We start from the raw sequence: 17,481 nt of genomic DNA, 5'->3' as shown, positions 1-17,481 counted from the left end.
CTACGCTTTGCTATTATTTACCTAGTAAATACATCACAAACATGATATAAAGGAGGAAAATGAAGCTTTTGAGTAAATCTGCCTGGAGGCAAATCCAATATCCCAGAAACAAATCATTATCTAACCCTCCATACTTTGACATGCTCCCCACTCACACGCACTTTTACATGCTCCATCTTTACCTTCCTTCAAGTAAAAGCCATATTTAAATATAGATACATAACTGAAAACTCTCAGCTCGGAAATCTACCAGTCTCTGGCTCTTCTGGCACAGATACAGCCTTCTTACAAGATCCTGGTTTCAGGGCACACTGCACTCAGGTTGAAATGGCATTCAAACATTTTCAGCAAGTTCACATTTATGGGTGCCACAGTAATTGTACAGAGCATGCAACTAATACAAATGGAGAAGACAACAAATACATTCATTTTAAGAGGCAAGCTCCAGTTCAAATGAAGGAGAAAGTTTTCTTTAATAGCTAAATTTATCCTGATCTAGTCCCTTATAGGCTTTTGCACAAGTATGCTAAAACAAAATATTCTGTCCCCGATCTGCAGCGAAATGAATACGAAGTTTATTGGCAATATTACTTGTTCTCACAGTAGTGCCTGAAGGATGTAACTGATACCAGTATGAAGTTGTGCTAGATGCTGTACAAATAGGTAGTAAAGGCAGGGACCGCCGCTGTACCAACACGGTGACAAAAAAATAGAAAGGCAAAACCTGTTATTTTTATTCCAAGTTTTGCAGAAGAGGAAAAAAAAAAAAACCACCACCAAACCAGAGGAAAGTATCTAGGCAAACTGCTGAAGTTACACAGTAAGCTGTGACAGCTCCGTAACACAACACAATATCCTCAAACCTGGCCCAGCGATAAGGTCACCACCCCTAACAGCTTTTCCAAAAAGCTTAACAGCATAATGAGGCACCAAATTGCCTATTTTTATTTTTATTTTTTGAGTTTCAGATAAATATGTCTTCTGTTCCCACAAAACATGGGCTCTACAGCTTTGCATTTGATTTCAAGGACAAAAGGAATGAGTGGGGGGGAAAAAAAGAAGACTCCAAAATCATTTCAATGTCAGTAACTACTAAGGCTATCGGCAGGAGAAACTGCTCACAGAACTACACGTCCAGTAATGACTGACAAGATAAGAACAAAGGCATCGTATCACACACTTTATATGGTCTCTTACTGTTCCTGCAGGTACACTGGGGATAAGGAATTGGAGGAGGTGAACTACAATTAGCATACATACAGCTCAGCACTCCCCAAAGCCCTGAGGAAAAACAGGACTGGGGAGTAGATGGCATGGACAAGCACGCCATGCACAACAATTTCTGGGAAGCACGATAGGAGGGCTGCACTGCACATTTAAGGACAAGAAACATTCTTCCAGAAGCGGAGTATAGCTATAGCTTTATCATATTTATGATCTCAACTCACAGTATTTGAGGTTCTGTATGAACTTCTACTGGGCTTCATTTTCAGTCACTGTTTCCTGCTTCTTCACCTCCTGCAAAGACTACAGAGAAACTATGCACATTTGAAACCTCAGATATGTTTGGCCCTATTCTTCAGTGTTCTCCATACACCTTATGAGTCTAGAGCACTAACAAAACGGTGAGGAAAACCAGCATAATAGGTGACCACCACAGGAGTTTCCTACTATCCCTGTATCAGGGGCAACCTTTTCAGCAAGACAAACTGACTTCTAGAAAGCCAGTTAGCCCCTTCTTTATTTAGACTGGTTTCACCAGAATTTGCCTGTAATAATTCCTGCCATTAAGCATAATTTACCCATGAAGATACAGGAGAACACAGTCTTGATTCCACAGCATTCAAACATTGCTCTGGAACACAGCTTTGGAGAAAGCAATTGTCAAAAACACTGGAGAGAAAAATGGATGTGTCTCCAGTCTATTAAGACGAGATACACAACTAGCGTAGGTTAAAACCCCTTAGAACCCCTTTTGGTCCCACACACCAGTGACCATAACAAAGGCTGGTGGCAGGGAGATGTCCTACTTCTACACTGGGATACAGCCATCAACAGCTCCTGTCTGCCCGCATCCCCATGGGTCACCAGCCACCTCCACTCAGAGGTCTGTACTGTTTTGAAAACAGAACAAAAAGCAATGTGGTCAGGCTCTGCCTTATGAAGGAACAGCTATTTCCTCTTCAATTACCCTTCTACTTCTGCCAAATTTATACCAGGCAACTCCGTACCTAAAATTTTACAAGAGCTTTATTTTATTTATTTCATCATTCTGTATTGCTCCTTACTCCCTCCTGGCTTTTCATCTGGACCTACTACAAGCATATGAAGGCTAAAGGAGTCTGGAAAAACAATCGATCTCAACAAGATCAGATCAGATCTTTGATTGATGCTCCAATCCAAAATTGGATGGAAACTTACTCTTTCTTCATGGATTGCATTTTATTAGGCAGATACCACAAAGGCAAGAGGTCTCCTAGTGACTGTCTTGTCCCTCGTGAAAGAGGGACTGTGACTAACGAAAAACATATTTAAAATCTGTGTTAGAAGGTTGATAAAAAAAGGAACACCACCAAAAGCATTAAGTATGAGGCAAACCCTGAAAGACTGGAGGGTTTCTCAAAAGCCTGAATACTGGATGATAATAATAATAATATTAATAGAGCATGGTAGAGATCAACATCTAAGACAGCTCCTCAGTCTGAAGGACATACAGCCTAAAAATACACTGAAATGAAAGCAAAGGAAATTGAGGAAGTATTTTTATATTTTTGGTTACTTTTTGAATTTTATTTTTAGCCCTGAGTTTTGCTTCCTAATCACTCCTACTTGTTTAGTTTACTGACTGTATTACCAAGTTACATATTACTAATCTGTAACTGAATTATATTACTGACTTGGGAATATGTATGTTGCACTGTGTACTGATGCACCGATTCCCATGGGTACAAACATGTTCATGTAACAAGCAGACAGCTGCAAGTCTTCAGCTGCTGTAGACCTGTCACAATTCCACTTTGTTTTTCCCTTTAAGAAAATAATCTAGAATCATTCGCAACCTGAGAGTTTAGACAGTGAAAGCTGTATTACAAGCCATACTGAAACCTAAAAACGTCTACTTACCAGAAGGCAAAGCAAAGCAAGGACAGAGCAGGCTCTCCATGAAGCCTAGGAACATTCAACCCCCCACCGCTGTTATTTCTACTGAAGTTCTAGAAACAAAAGCTACAATTTTCACAAGCCCTTAAGCGATTTAAGATTCATTAACATTCACTGCAATAGGATTTCAGCTCCTAAACCTCAAGTTCTTCTGAAAATGTTGCCCATACATTTTTAATGCAAAGACAAGCTTATATTAGGCAGGAATGCACGGCTTAGCAAAATGCATGCCACAACCAAGATGTTTTAATGCTCTGTCCTCAACAGGACCTTAATGAAGACACACTGGTAAATGCAATTAGAAAACACTAATCAACATGTGTACATCTCAACTGCTGGCAACAGCATCTCTATGGATACTGCTTGCAGGTCTAAGAGACCCCAAAATAGGACTTAGCTGAACATCAGTTTCTACCTCCATCATTAGAAACATTAGCTTATTGCAACCTAACAGTGTATTTATCTTAAAAACTGAACTGGATTAGTAATAAAGAAAAAATGTCATTTCTACAATTCACCTGTAAGTCAGCAGCCTGATGACTGATCAGTGTACCACATTGATAGTGCTTATGTAAATAATCTTTCCATAAAATACAGGCATTCTTCTGTAACATACCTGTGGCAGACAAAGTTAAAACAAATTACTCTGAAGTAATATGGCCATTACCATCTTAAAGGTCATGAACAGATAGCAAGAGTTGAAGAATTAAGAAATTTCTGGTGGAAAAGTGATCAGAAATGACCTTCTAGTATGCAGAAGCAGCTGTTTACTCTTGGCAGTCTCATAAAAGAAGTATCCACAGAATGGCTTAAATGAGAGTAAGTTTTAGTGTATTGTATCGGATAGTTCAGTAACCCTTAAATTCCAACAATCTCATGCATAAAAGCTTCTCTGCTAAGCTCAACGAGCCATGACCACAGTTTAATAATATTTTATTCGTCAATACAGGACAAAATATCAAGTACATATGCACGTATCTGTCACAGGTCAGGCTAACATATCCTAATCGTTTATCCTGGACGCAGATTATTGATCTCTGTACTAAGGGAGGGAAATACGCCACAGGCCAAACCAAACACCCTCCTTATTCCAATTACTAAGATGCCTGCTAAAATTTCCACATGAAATATTCAAGTTCACCAGATTCTTATTCAAATCAAACGACATACCCTGAACACCAAGAAGCTAAAAATCTTTCAAAACTCCTCTTAAAAACAAAGTGAACAGACCATGGATAACAATACTCCTGGTTAAGACACAGTTCTGCTAATGCACCCAACAGGAGCCCTGCTGACCTCAGCCCCTGCTCAGACACAGGCGCTTAGGGACAGGGTGGCACCCAGGCCATCCTGGCTATCCTGACTCAAAAGCCATATGTTACATTTTGCTTAGATGTCAACAGGTAACCCCCAAACTGGCAGCATTATTAGAGATTACTAGGCAGAAATATCCCAACAGCCTGAACATGTAAGAACAGCTTACTTATTTTGGCTTTTTTAATGCTAACCAAGTTACTGCGCTTTCTATTGGCTAGATTTCCCTTACAATACCCAGCAGTCATAGGCAGACTCCTTAACAGAGCTGGATTCTCTCCATCTGTGTTTCACCTCCAAGAAGAACTTGGGGGAAGGAAGTGATATTGCATCGTTATTAAAACTAATATATCACCTAAGCATCCCTGACTGCTGAGGCATTCAGCCTAGGCATCCTGGTCCAGCCTGGTGTTGGAATGCTGGAGGAGAACATGGCTCCTGCAGCGGCCGCAATGGCTATGTACGGCTGCAAAGCTTCTTGATAATCACAAAAAAACATTACAAACATTATATATTCATTTTTGCATATAGCAAAGATTAACGATGGAAGTTAAATTCAACATTTCTACCCCAGTGAACATCTACATTTGTGAACACTTCCTTCAGTAGTTGGGTAATGACAAGTACAGAGAATTAAAAAAAAAGACTCTAAAAATATACTACTCTTTTCCCCTGGATTAGCGTGTCTACAGTTAAATATAAACTGTGCTCCATAAATTATCAAACACAATGTCAATTTCTGAAGTGCACTCCGGAATCTCTCACAGAGCACACAAAATACAGAATATTTTTTTCCTGGCCCAGTTTAGACTAAAGAACAATATGCCACTGTGCTAGATCATGGAGCTAGTCCCCATCAATGGTCACACTAAAAATGGCCACAGCCACCACCGTAGCTTTCGCACTGAATTTTTCAGGACCCTCTGCATCAAGCAAAGAGATTAATTCCCTGAACAGCTGCTCTCACAGGAAGGGAATCAACAGCAACATTGCCACAGTATAGCTGGCACACACGTATTAGGAAGCATTTCCAGCATTCACGCTTTCTGCTAAAAATCAACTTCCCCCTACTCATCTACTGCCAGTAACTTCATTTGGAACAAACATATACAGGGAACAGTATTAGAACTATTTTTATTTAAGGAGCATTTGTTTATGTGCATTATTACTTCTACAGTGTCGTGACTGTGCCTTCTGCTCTACAGATATAACAGCATGAGTCTTTGCCCACAAGTTCTTCTGCACATAGTAAAGCAAAAAGTCACTGACCACCATCTGAAGATAAGGATGACCAGTAGAAGATTAATAAAAGTACAGCAATCGACAGCCACATTTATAAACACTTAATCAAGTAAAAAAACAAATACCTCCGAGTATATCTGATCCCAAATCCAAACACTTCACCACAGTAGTGACTTAACTGCATGAAATAATATAAAATTCATGACTCAAACACAGGTTATCTAACATCAAACTGCTGATGGCTATGGGAGGCTATGTGTCAGCTTAGAAGGACTGAGAAAACACATGGCCTCCTCCCTAGATTAGTGTTCAACGCAGTAAAAAGGTGTGTTAGTATTCTGCCTGTGTGATTTACTACCACCCTCTCAAACCAGAACTACTATAAAGAGGTTGACTACCATACACTTTAAGCACACAGACATCAAGAGTTTAAATTAATCCACATATTAAACAAAAAATCCCCACTGTGAAATCTTCTGAGGAAGTTTAGTCTACGAATAATAATTCTCAAATTCACAAATATCAGGTTTGCTTTTAATAGCAGTAAAGAAATGTGGACTTCTGGCAACTGCCCTGGCCTGCAGCAGGAGAGACAAGGGAACAGAGTCAGTCCCTGGAATTCTATGTCCTTTCTGGACAATTAAGACGTAACATTACAAGAGCAGTCAGATCTACCTTAAATTATAAATTGTGATTATTGCTGTCCCTGCTAGTTTTCCAGTATGCAATAATGAAAGATGCGTAAGAGGAGGGAAAATAAGAAGGACAAGCTTCCTTCATCCCTCATGTTCCTACAAAAGCATTTCTACAGCACTCAACCTGGGAGTAAATACTTCGCAGTGCTCAGATAAAACAATCTGCTATTCCAGATAAGCGTGCATGCAATTACAGACCAAGACACAGGGCCCACGCACAGTGCAGTTACCTGCTCCAGCAGCAATCTTTTTGGTCTCTACATGGAGGGTCAGATGGGACATTCACACCAAACGTCCCTCTGGAAGCGAAAACCAGAGGGAGCTGTTTGGTTTTCCTTCCACAGCTCAGTGAACGCACCCAGGTACGCAGCAAAGTGGCTGGATCTGAAGGACTTAATGCTACTGGAATGGCTCCAGTGGCATTGCTGCCCTCCGCCAACACCAAAAATCACTTACGTGGACACAGACACATTACGTGTGGAAACTTCTCGAAGCACTGTGAATGGCAGAACCACCTCCCTTAGTCATTTGTGTTGGTTTTGAAACAAACATACATTACCGCACTGCCTCTACCTACAAGAGTTCTGAATGCTCAAAAGCCGTCAAACACACTACCATGCCGATTCCGAAAAATACTGGCATGTGGCTCCACACTGGGAAAAATACCAACCCACAATGTTTACGAGCTTTTATAACAATAAAAAAGTTTAATATTAAAACAATGAAATAAATGAAACCAAGTATTTCCCCCCCCCTCTGAATTCAGAGACATATAACTTCCTATCACAACAGCATCGCTGATGCAATTGCGTGTGCCTTAGCAACAAAGGCGTACTACAGAATTTTATATACATCATGACTCTAATGTCAAAGCCAGGCTTGTATTTTACTGTGCAACTAAACCATTTCCAGAGAGCATGCATAAAGATTTAGCCATTTTTTTAAATTAGTTTTTTTCTGAATATTCTGTCTTTTCACCTCACTTAATTAACGACTCCTAACTGGTTCGCAGCATTTCCTGACTTTTACAGATTTTCATCATTAAGGTGGAAGTCCTCACATAAGACACAGTCAATGGTAGAACAATAGGTAAGACAGGCTCTCAGCTTCCTCTCTACTTTTTGGGGCCCTAAAGAAGCAATAATGCATTAGGAGCTCCAAAACATTTAGGAAAAACATTGATTACAGTGACAGAAAATAAAGATCAACCTGATGCTGGTTCTATTAAACTAATTCTTAATGAATTTATGCAGGCAATGTAAATGCTACAAATAAAAATGTTAGGTAGTTGCAAAAATTAATTGCATTATTATTATCTCATCTGAAAGCATTTAGTTTCTAACACTGATGTTCCAGTGCTATTGCAAACCTGGATACTTAAGTAAGTAAACAACAAACAAAAGGTCTCATCTTCAATGCCCCAAGCTATCATCCAAAACTGGTTATAATTAAAGGTGTGAACAACAGAGTAACAAACCTGCAAAGTCAAGGTTCTGAGAAATTAATGGGCATCACACCACTGCACCAGTTCAAATTTATCACTCATTATCTCCCCGACTAGCACAGTGCTGTTTCACATATTAGTACCTCCTTCTCTTTCCTCCAAGCCTTTCCTGCCTTTTCTAGGCGGCTAATTTTAGACAATTACTGCCTCTGACACATTGAGACCTTTTCTCCCTCAAAGCTTTCTTCTTGCTGTAAAGCTAGTGACCTACAAAAGCTCCCCGCACCTAAAATAATTCCAGTATTTTAGAAAGTAAAGATTGATCATTTGAAGGGAAAAAGCAAGCAAGCGAACAGTCTTTACATCCATTTCTCCAACATCCTCACTTTAAATTATCTCAAATAGTTAAATGTACTCAAATGCAAAGGCAAAGGAGAGGTACAGGTCCCCATTAAATGCTATTTTTGTTAGGATTGAAGCTATTACACTTGTTGAGTTGAAACATTACCCTTCTCCTTGCAAAATTCTTTAGAAACCGAAAAATGCACCCTGCTTTTAAAGTTACTTGGAAGTCCTACGCTGCTGGTAACTGGACATTTACACAAACAACTGGAAAACATTACATTATGCAAACACTCTTTCCCTTCTCATACAAATCCTAGCATTTTCCTCAGTGTCCATTCAAACGAGAAGGGAAGATACACATGCATGAACACACACATAAAAATACATGCATACCCATCTCTTCCTCCGTCCTACTCTGAACGAAAAAAAAAAGAGCAAGCGAGGGAGAGGAGTGCAATGGGGGAGGGGTGACTTTCCATCACAGATTAGCAAATTCTGCAAAACCTGGCCTATCCTTTACAGAGGTACCATGCTTCTTAACATCGCCTCACTTGCAAAAGGACTGTTTGTGCCCACTTCTCCCCCAAAACCCCAATGACATTGAAAAAATACTGCATTGCAGTATTTGCCAGTGCATCAGAGTGTATCCAGTTAGCTGTCCCACAGACAAACAAATGTACATTTTAATGTGTCCAGGCATGCAAATGAGTTGTCTAGTGGACACAGATTGCCAAAACAGACAAGTGGATTTGTTGAGTTATCTGAATCTCTCCCCCTCTCGCTATAATATTCTCTGCTGCTGCCCATTTCTTGCCTGGGGTGTTTGCTGAAATTATTTTGAAAGTGCAAGTTCCCAAAGAAAACAACAAATTCCCCTGCTAGAATATGGGACACAATCATACTTCATTTCTTTTTAAAAACCTCGGGGTGTGGAGTGGCTCCAGGTTATGTACCAACAGTATGAATTACACACAGAAAATAACCTGCATTTAATTAGTACACTCCCAGCATACCAAGTAGGAAGGTTGAGGAAAAAAATTCACTGTAACCTAGAAGATATTATTTCAAAAAAATTAATACATTAAATATATGTAAGACTAATGCAACTGGATTTTCTTTCAATAGAGTCACAATATTTAAAAGGACCAAATAAAGATGATGAAGACTACTCCACACCCATTCAAATGGGATTTTTAAGTATACCCCTTCCAGCTCTTGTAACCATCCTTTGTCACAACAGCTCAGGCTCACTTTGAGAGAGCTCAAAACGGTAAAATTAATAAAGAGGAAGAAAGCGAAGGAGGCAACCAAGCTAGACACAGGGATGCCTCTCCACTGTTGACTAACATGGGAACTTGATTAGTAGAGTACATGGGGATACGATTTTAAACTGATGGCTGGTATTCACGTTGCATCAATATCCAATTGTAGTATCTCATCCCTTCTGACTAGTAGTTCACCAAGAGAACAATTTTTTAAAGAAACTATCATGTCTAAAGACAACTACATTTTCTCTACCTTTGTTTGAGCAGAAAGAGGTTTTAAGTTTTAACCTTTTAATATTTGTACCAATCTTAATTTAATTTCACTAACTTAATAGCTGTTTTTCTATATGGGGATATACAATGCGATCTTTTACATGCAAAAAGAAAAATGTCATTTATGTACATGCAGGCTGTATTCATTAATAAAATCTTAAAACAAAGAAAAGAGAAAGATTGGGGCAGGAACACGTGCACCATAAAACAAGGGTTACATTATTTTTAAGTCTTTGTAGAAACACCAAATTGAACAGAAAATGAAAATGTAACTACTAGCTGATGACTCTTAAAACAAACAATGCAGCTGTGTATAATAAAAGGCACCCTTATTTATTGTCATGGCTAAGTTAACAGATTTAGAACACTGTATCTCTGTTTTCAACAGAAGAAAAATTATTTTACTCTCACGTACAATTACAATGCATGTCAGAATACATCTCTGTGCACATGCACAGACTATAAAATATAAAATTTTTCACAGGCGCACACACACCCTTGAGATTCCTTGCCCCCCCAACATTGTAAAGCAGTGCAGTTGTCAGAGGGCCATTCAATTACTTCTTCACAGAAAGGACTGCAGCAGAAGCAATACTTAAAACAAAGCAAATTAAAAGGGGGATTTAATTTCTTTTTTATTCATATTTAAACTAAGCACTATCATTCCTGCTTCAATAAGCATTCCAAGTAACCCTGCACCAGAAAAAGGAAGAAAGTAAAAATATCCAAAAATCAGAAGACAGAAAGAAAGGCGTGTTCTATATTCTTGCTTTGCTTCTCCTTGTGCCTCCTGATGTGTGATAGATGAGTATTTTCTGGACAACCACATTTTTTGTATCTTTTACACTACCGTCTATCACTTTCTAGTCTACTACGCTTTTCTAACACTTCTAGCACCAATAGCTATTTCCCATTATTGTTTGCCACTACAATAAGAGACCATCGCAATTAGTGAAATATTCAGCTGTGGTTTAAAAAGTAAAGTTGCCACAAGGAGCCTGACAGTGGAAGTGGATATTGCTCCAGCAGATACATAATAAGACTGTGGCTAAAGGTGGGGCTGGAGACACAGAGAAGAATAATCTCATTATTTTTGTAAATTCTGCTCAGTGCATAAACCCTAGGATATGGTGAACTCCCCTGAACTGATTATTCTGCCATATAACCATCTGATTTTGTAAAAATACCAATATCACTTAACACAAAATCACTGCTTAGGGTAAATTCATTCTACCTACTGTTCTCATAGGGACATTTGCTGGAAAATTCTAAGAAATGATTTGCAGAAGCTATCAGCTGTGGGAGTTCACTATTATACCTCTGTCAACTTCATTCAATATAATTTACATTTTTTTTTATACTGCCTCACAGGATTCCTTGCAATTTTTTGCACGTACAATTTCACAGCAGGGAGGGGGAAGGAGAAAAAAAAGAAAGATAACCCTCTTTTGCAGAAGAGAAAGAACAGATGCTTAAAACCAGATTTCTAGAAATCACTGTAAGCCTGAGCCAGAAATGTAATTAACACCTATTTATAAAGAATAATTAAAGTTGTGACTGCCACAAAGAACAGCAGAGATAATCGAGGTAGCCCCTGCTTTTTTTTTTTTTTTAGATTTTTTTTTTTTTTTTTACACTGTTTGCAGTATTCCCACATGATTGCCACCTGCTCCCCCACTCAGCTTCCCCTATGCTCGTTTCCCCGGCAACCTTTCATTGGCTTTTCCTCCCAGCTATCGCTTTCAGTTCGGCTGCTCAGTCTAATCTTATTTGTTTTACACCCATCAAAACAAGCAGCTAGACAAAGACAATCCTGTAAGAATGGGAAAAGACCGTCGCTTTGTTTCCCCGTTATAATAAATATCCGCGGCAAAAGTCTGCAAAACGTTAAATTAAGGGAAGGGGGGACCCCCACACCCCCGCACCCCCCAGCATCCCATGGGGCTGGCAGGAGGGATGGGTATTGTGCGGGTTTGGTCCCAGCCCCCACCCCGGGTCGCCCCGCTCGGCACAGCCCAGAGTCCCCGGCAGTTGTATTTGATCATGCCATTTTGCACAATCTGTAAGGAAAGCACAAAAGAGGGGACGAGACGAGCACGTCCGGGCTCCTCTGCCAGGAGAATATAGTCTAAAAATAGAAATACTATTTTTCACATAAATGGCTTTGACTTCTCCTGGCATTTAAAAAAGCACAAAACAACACAGCTCCCCCCACCCCCCCAGCCCCCACCCCGACACAAAAAAAAACACACCCTTCCATCCACCCATCCATCCATCCATCCTCTACAGCACCGGCTCCATAGGAAACGCAATACCTGAATTTTAGAGGCGATTATTAGGTTTGTATTTAAGGCTGGTGTAATACAAACGGAGATTAAAAGGCATCATCGGCTGCCTGATCCGCCAGGCACATGCGGTACAATGACACCGTGACTGTCAGCAGAGACCATCCTCGCTCAACTGAAATGCAACGTTCAATGGAAACGCTGTGAAGTGCCATCACAGTTAGATACGTTAAATAGATATATAGATATATATACACACACAGGCAGACATATCCCACAAAAAAATAAACAAGGCTCTCTAATTTTATTTTATGACTCACAATCCGCCACCCCGAACAAAAGAAATTCACGAGGCACGCGAGAAGCGAGACAAAACCCCATGAGCAGGCTCTCCCCGTTCACTTACCATTTTCAAGCCATTCCACTCCATCTGTGATCACAAAGATGGACCCTTACAGCCCCTCACAGAGTCAAAAGCAAAAAGAGCGTTATGTAAAAGCTGACATTCCTTCTTACAGCGCTGCTGCCCAACGATGCAACAAAATCGACATATACTAGGCACTGCAACACATACAAGCCTCCTCCTCTTTTTATGAGGTCATGACAGGAAACTCTTTGAAATACAATATGCAGCATTTACTGAAGCTCATATAAATCACCCTCTTTTAAAATTACCATACCTATTGCGCAGTCCACCAAAAGAAAATTACCAATCTCTAGGCTTTCCCACCCCCCCTCCCCCCCCCCACCCCCCCCCCCCAGGATTTTGCTCTGCATTTGTATCTCCAAAATGTCAATGTGGAAATTAACTCCCCCCCCACCTCCACCACTTAAAAAAAAAAAAGCCTCTTCCTCCTTTTGCATTTCAGTTAGCCACGTACCAGCCTTGCATTAGAAATGAGCTTTTTTCTTTATTCTGAGAGAAATCGCAATTACCTTAAAATGACAAAGTACATCCTTTATTAAAGGATACGCACACATTAAATATGAAAGAGAGAGAGCGAGAGAGAGGGGGAGAGAGAAAGGGAGGGGGGAAAGGGAGAGATCATGTACAAACAAATCAGTAGCAGAAAACTAAATTCATGTGAAAACACAGACTGAGAATGATGCAGATTCGGGGAAAATCTGTATGTTAGCTTCTATATCTACCTCTATATATATATAAACCCGCTACAATCCGATTTTAAATCTACTAATACCTACCATAACCATTCTTAATGGCAAATATTGGGTCTTGAAAGGCTTCAACTCTTCTACAGATTTGCTAAGGTTTCAGGGAATTATTTTTATTATTATTTTTTAAAGATCCACAAAGCACAGTGCTAGACGTTTGTGCAGCGCGAATAATAATATTAATAATAATAAATTCTCTATTATTTTTTTTCTTTTTTTTAAAAATCAGGTACCGCTGTCCCCGTGCGGCAGCCCCCGGCGGCGGGCGGAGCGGCGCGGAGCCCTGCTGGAACTGGCTGCCGGCGTCTCCCCTTTACATCCATTTATGGGACCATCTGTCAGCGGCGGGCGGGCGCTGATTGGCCGCCGCCGCTCGGGGAGGCGTTGCGACATCAGGTGCTATTGAAATTAGCCGCTGCCAGATTGACAATGTTAATGATTTGGTGACCTCTACAACAACAGAGACCAGATTTCTGAACTGCTGCTTGTGTCTAGTAATTAAGGCCCGGTTGAAGAAACAACACGCATCCCTGTATTTTTAATTTTTTTAAAAAATATTTCTTTTTTTTTTTTTTAACCTCTTCCCACCCCACCGGCGCACTCGGCCGCAGCGATGTCATACCTCGGCCATGCTTCAGTGCCTACATCTTCTTACCTCCTGCACGCCCGGCTCCCAGGTCCGGCGTATTTTAACCACCTTATCTTTTTCGACAGTTGCTTTCCGGAGAAATGCATATTTAATGATCTGCCTCTAGGCTTAAAGGCACAACAAAAGCACTTCGACATGCATTTAAAGCTGCATTTATTTTCAGGTACTATTGATCTTAATAATCAACCCATCTCTCCTTCCTTCGGCCCTGTGAGTGTTGTTTGCCTTTTCTTTTTTTTTTTTTAAATACGTATTTTTAGAAGTGGATTTGATATTGCTGCCACTTGACGCTGTCTAAGGCACAGCAGACACCTATTTATCAGAGCACTCTCCCCGAATGACAGTAGTATTTCAGAATTATTTCACCACCTTGCTTCATTATTCTTCAGCTCTACAGGAGATAAAATGGCAAACTTTGGGCATTTAAAAGAATTTTTTTTTTTCCAGCCCTAGAGAGGAACGTGCTTAACTTAACAATGCACACTCATTAATCCTCCACTTGCTGCCACCAACAAACTAACAAAACTTCACTTCCAAACAACAATATTTAACCACCTCCCAAGCATGGCAAGTTAATTAAAAATTCTCACAAGTTCGGAAGCATTCCTTTATCTTACTTGAAGTTATTTTCCTAAAGCACATTTTGGCAAAAGTAACAAGGCATGGCATCCTGTAATTGCAACTAACCTTGAATTTATGTTCACATCCACCAAAATGACTGAGTATTACTCCATTAACATACGTACGAATCATTTAATTTTACCATTCACACATTTCTTTCAACAGTCAAGTATGTTTTTTAAAAATTCAGTATCATTGCAAGCATTTTTAAACCTGAGAGCTAAAAACAGAGAAAGCTAGGATGGGCCACGTTATAAGCTCACTTAGCTTTCCTGGAGAAAGATAACCTAGCTACAAACCACCAAAACCATTTTCAAAAATATGTAATCAGATAATCATTGTTCTAGAAGTTTTGTGGTTTTTTTCTTTTTTTTAGATGTATAAACATTCCCTCCAAACTACTAAGCTCTGAGCTGGCATTCTGTGCATTTTAAATTTCCTTAAACCACAGACACACTCAAACACACACACAGACTAAACACACCAGTAAAACATATGAAATACAGGGAGCATACAAAATCTAGCTACAATCAGACCAAGCAAAGAGAAAAATCACACTTAAAAGACATCATACAATCTATTTGTGGAATGAGCACTGAATTCAATTAAAATATGAACAATGTAAAAGGCTGCAGAGGATTTCTCTCACCATGCATCTTTTTGAGCACATTTGTAGCTTGGTCAAAACTAGTAAAGATTAAACTAGCTCCTAAGATAGATCTCCTAGCTCAAGTGATCTATTAGACTGAACACACAGGCATAAAAATGCTACACAGCTAGTATATTACCATACATTCTTGTGCAAATATACATTGAATATTAAAGTTAGATTTGTAATGCAAATTTTTACTCAAGGTCTCTTCAGGGGTTAACACCACCAAAGAAGGCATCCAGAAATTATTTTTAAGTCTTTCCAACTTCAGCCTACTTTGTTACTATAAATTCGTTATGAATATCAAAAGATTCAGCCATTTTTCTGAAACAACAATTGCACGCTGCCCCTCTGAAAAATTAGCTATCTTATCAGTCTTACAAAACCAGGTACCCTGCACACTGACCACTGTCCCCAAAAGCACCCCACACATGCAGTCTTTCCGAGGAACGCTAAAACAAATGCTCAAACACCCTCAGAGGCCTCTGTCTAAAGACAAAGGCAGAATCCTATTGTTGAAAAAGTCAACCTTATTCTCATGTTTCCAATAGTACTATTTATCTTTCAGGGTAAGGGACTGACCACCGCATCACGGTTGTGACATTTGTAAAGCATCAGATTCTCTATACAGTCTCTCCAGCATCAGCCAGCAAGCCCCTGAGCAAAGCATATTTTTAATGCAATCTTCCATCCCCACAAAAAGAAACTTGTCTTAAACAGCTAATCCAATATCAAAATGAAATCACAGGGTTGTTTCCCAGCCCCCCCTCCTTCTCCTTACCATAAATGAGCAGTTTCTTGACTCATTAATGACAGTTTCCCTTAAAAGAAGTGATCTCATATCACTGAGCCCCTCTCCACCACGCATACATCCCAAAGGTTGCGGGTATCTTAGCATCAGTAGCCGCTAGCAAGCTCTCTCATACAGAGCCCAGATGGACTATACCAGAAGCCAATTCAGCGTTAATAACTACCTACTCTGTGCAGTTTAGAAGCCTTACGTGGCATAATGTCCTAGGCAACAGCAGCCGATTGAAACCGCAAATAAAAGACAACCCAATTCTCAAAAGCATCAAAAGAAAAAAAACATAAATTGAAGAATGATTTTTTAAAAAATCTCTTACTTTCCTAAGATTAAACTGAATCCTTCACAAACATATGAAAAAGGAGAAAAAACAGATGCTGCCCAGAGAAAGTGACAAAATATTACCTCATTATTTAACAAAGCAGCATTAAGCGTCCTGCTGATTTCAAACATCTTGCCACAGATTTTGGTTAAGAGAAACAGAAAGAATCCTTTGCAAGCCCTCTGTCTGCAAAGGGTTCTTCAATTTTCTTGCGCACAACAGAATAGTCAATATGTTATTTCCCTAGAGTTCGCACATTAAAACATCTAGTCAGTAAGCTGAATTTTCCCCTTATCACACTGTAGACTCCTGTTATATGTACTGCTCTCTTTGCAAGATTAGCCTGCCCCAAACATGGCTGTTGTTTAAACTATTCTTTAAAGTAACAGTTCACTCCATAACCACCAGGTGGGCAGTGTACACAGATCCAAGTAACCATCTTAAAGATTTTTCTTGGAATAGCTGCCGGTTGCGATATACAGCATAAATGCCCCTATGCTTATCAAGCGGGAGGGAAAAAAAAAAATTGCAGTTTTATGCCCTTTCCTCCCCAGAGGCAAGCCCACACACAAACCCCCTAAAAATCACTTAACTTTTACCACTGATTATGTTTTTTTTAAAGGGATCTTAAAATTTACACAGAAGCATTTCATTCGGCAAAAATGAACTAAAAGGTAAAATCCAATCAGTTCTGAGAACAAAGTGTAATTAAAAGGGAAAGCACGTCCATAGAAATGGTCTGTACTGCAGAAGAAACAAAATTAGCATTAAGTTCAGCACTACCATGTTCTTTCATGGAAGCACAAAATTCAGCACGTAAATAATTCACATGTGGGTAGAGTCTGTTAGAAAATATGAATTATACCTTCAAGCAAATTTGAAGACAACTTGATAAGATACTGCTATGACGTATTTTGGCTTCAATTCATTTATGAAGCCACTGTTGCACGCAACAGAGCACAAGACTAAAACAGACGGAAAGGATCCAGTTTTCAACTGCACCCAAGTCTCCAAAGTTATCAAACTGTCCCCATTCCTACATGTCTGTAAGCTATTTAAGTATTAGGTTTTTTGCGCTTTAAGGTCACATACCTCAAGGAATACTTGCATTACTATAAAAAAAAAAAGAATTCACGCAACACTCTACAGCAGCACCCAGAGGCTTGAATGAGATTGGGATATTTGTGTTAGGTGCTGTACAAACACATCTGAAAAGTCATTTCATACTGAAGGATTT

General features: G+C 39.6%; 1 protein-coding gene across 11 annotated transcripts in view; it reads right to left on the bottom strand.

Annotated features, from left to right (window-relative positions):
* Nucleotides 1-17,481, bottom strand: part of ELAVL4 (ELAV like RNA binding protein 4) — an 83,207-nt gene that overhangs the window by 49,751 nt on the left and 15,975 nt on the right. For 2 of the 11 annotated variants that reach the window (XM_014280861.3, XM_055725132.1), the window contains exon 1: nucleotides 13,226-13,475. The exons of 1 other annotated variant lie outside the window; for it this stretch is intronic. In XM_014280861.3, coding sequence (XP_014136336.1) covers nucleotides 13,226-13,234 — 9 coding nt within the window. In that variant the 5' untranslated portion in view covers nucleotides 13,235-13,475. Of the gene's footprint in view, nucleotides 1-12,052; nucleotides 12,239-12,428; nucleotides 12,725-13,225; nucleotides 13,476-13,817; nucleotides 13,842-15,699; nucleotides 15,795-15,898; nucleotides 16,031-16,327; nucleotides 16,518-17,481 lie in introns of those variants that run through there. 8 more of the 11 variants (XM_027807030.2, XM_014280860.3, XM_055725128.1 and 5 more) reach the window with 8 other exon arrangements.

The sequence above is a fragment of the Falco cherrug genome, chromosome 12 (assembly GCF_023634085.1).
Source record: "Falco cherrug isolate bFalChe1 chromosome 12, bFalChe1.pri, whole genome shotgun sequence".
Classification (NCBI taxonomy): Eukaryota; Metazoa; Chordata; class Aves; order Falconiformes; family Falconidae; genus Falco; species Falco cherrug.
This window is presented reverse-complemented; position numbering and strand designations above follow the sequence as displayed.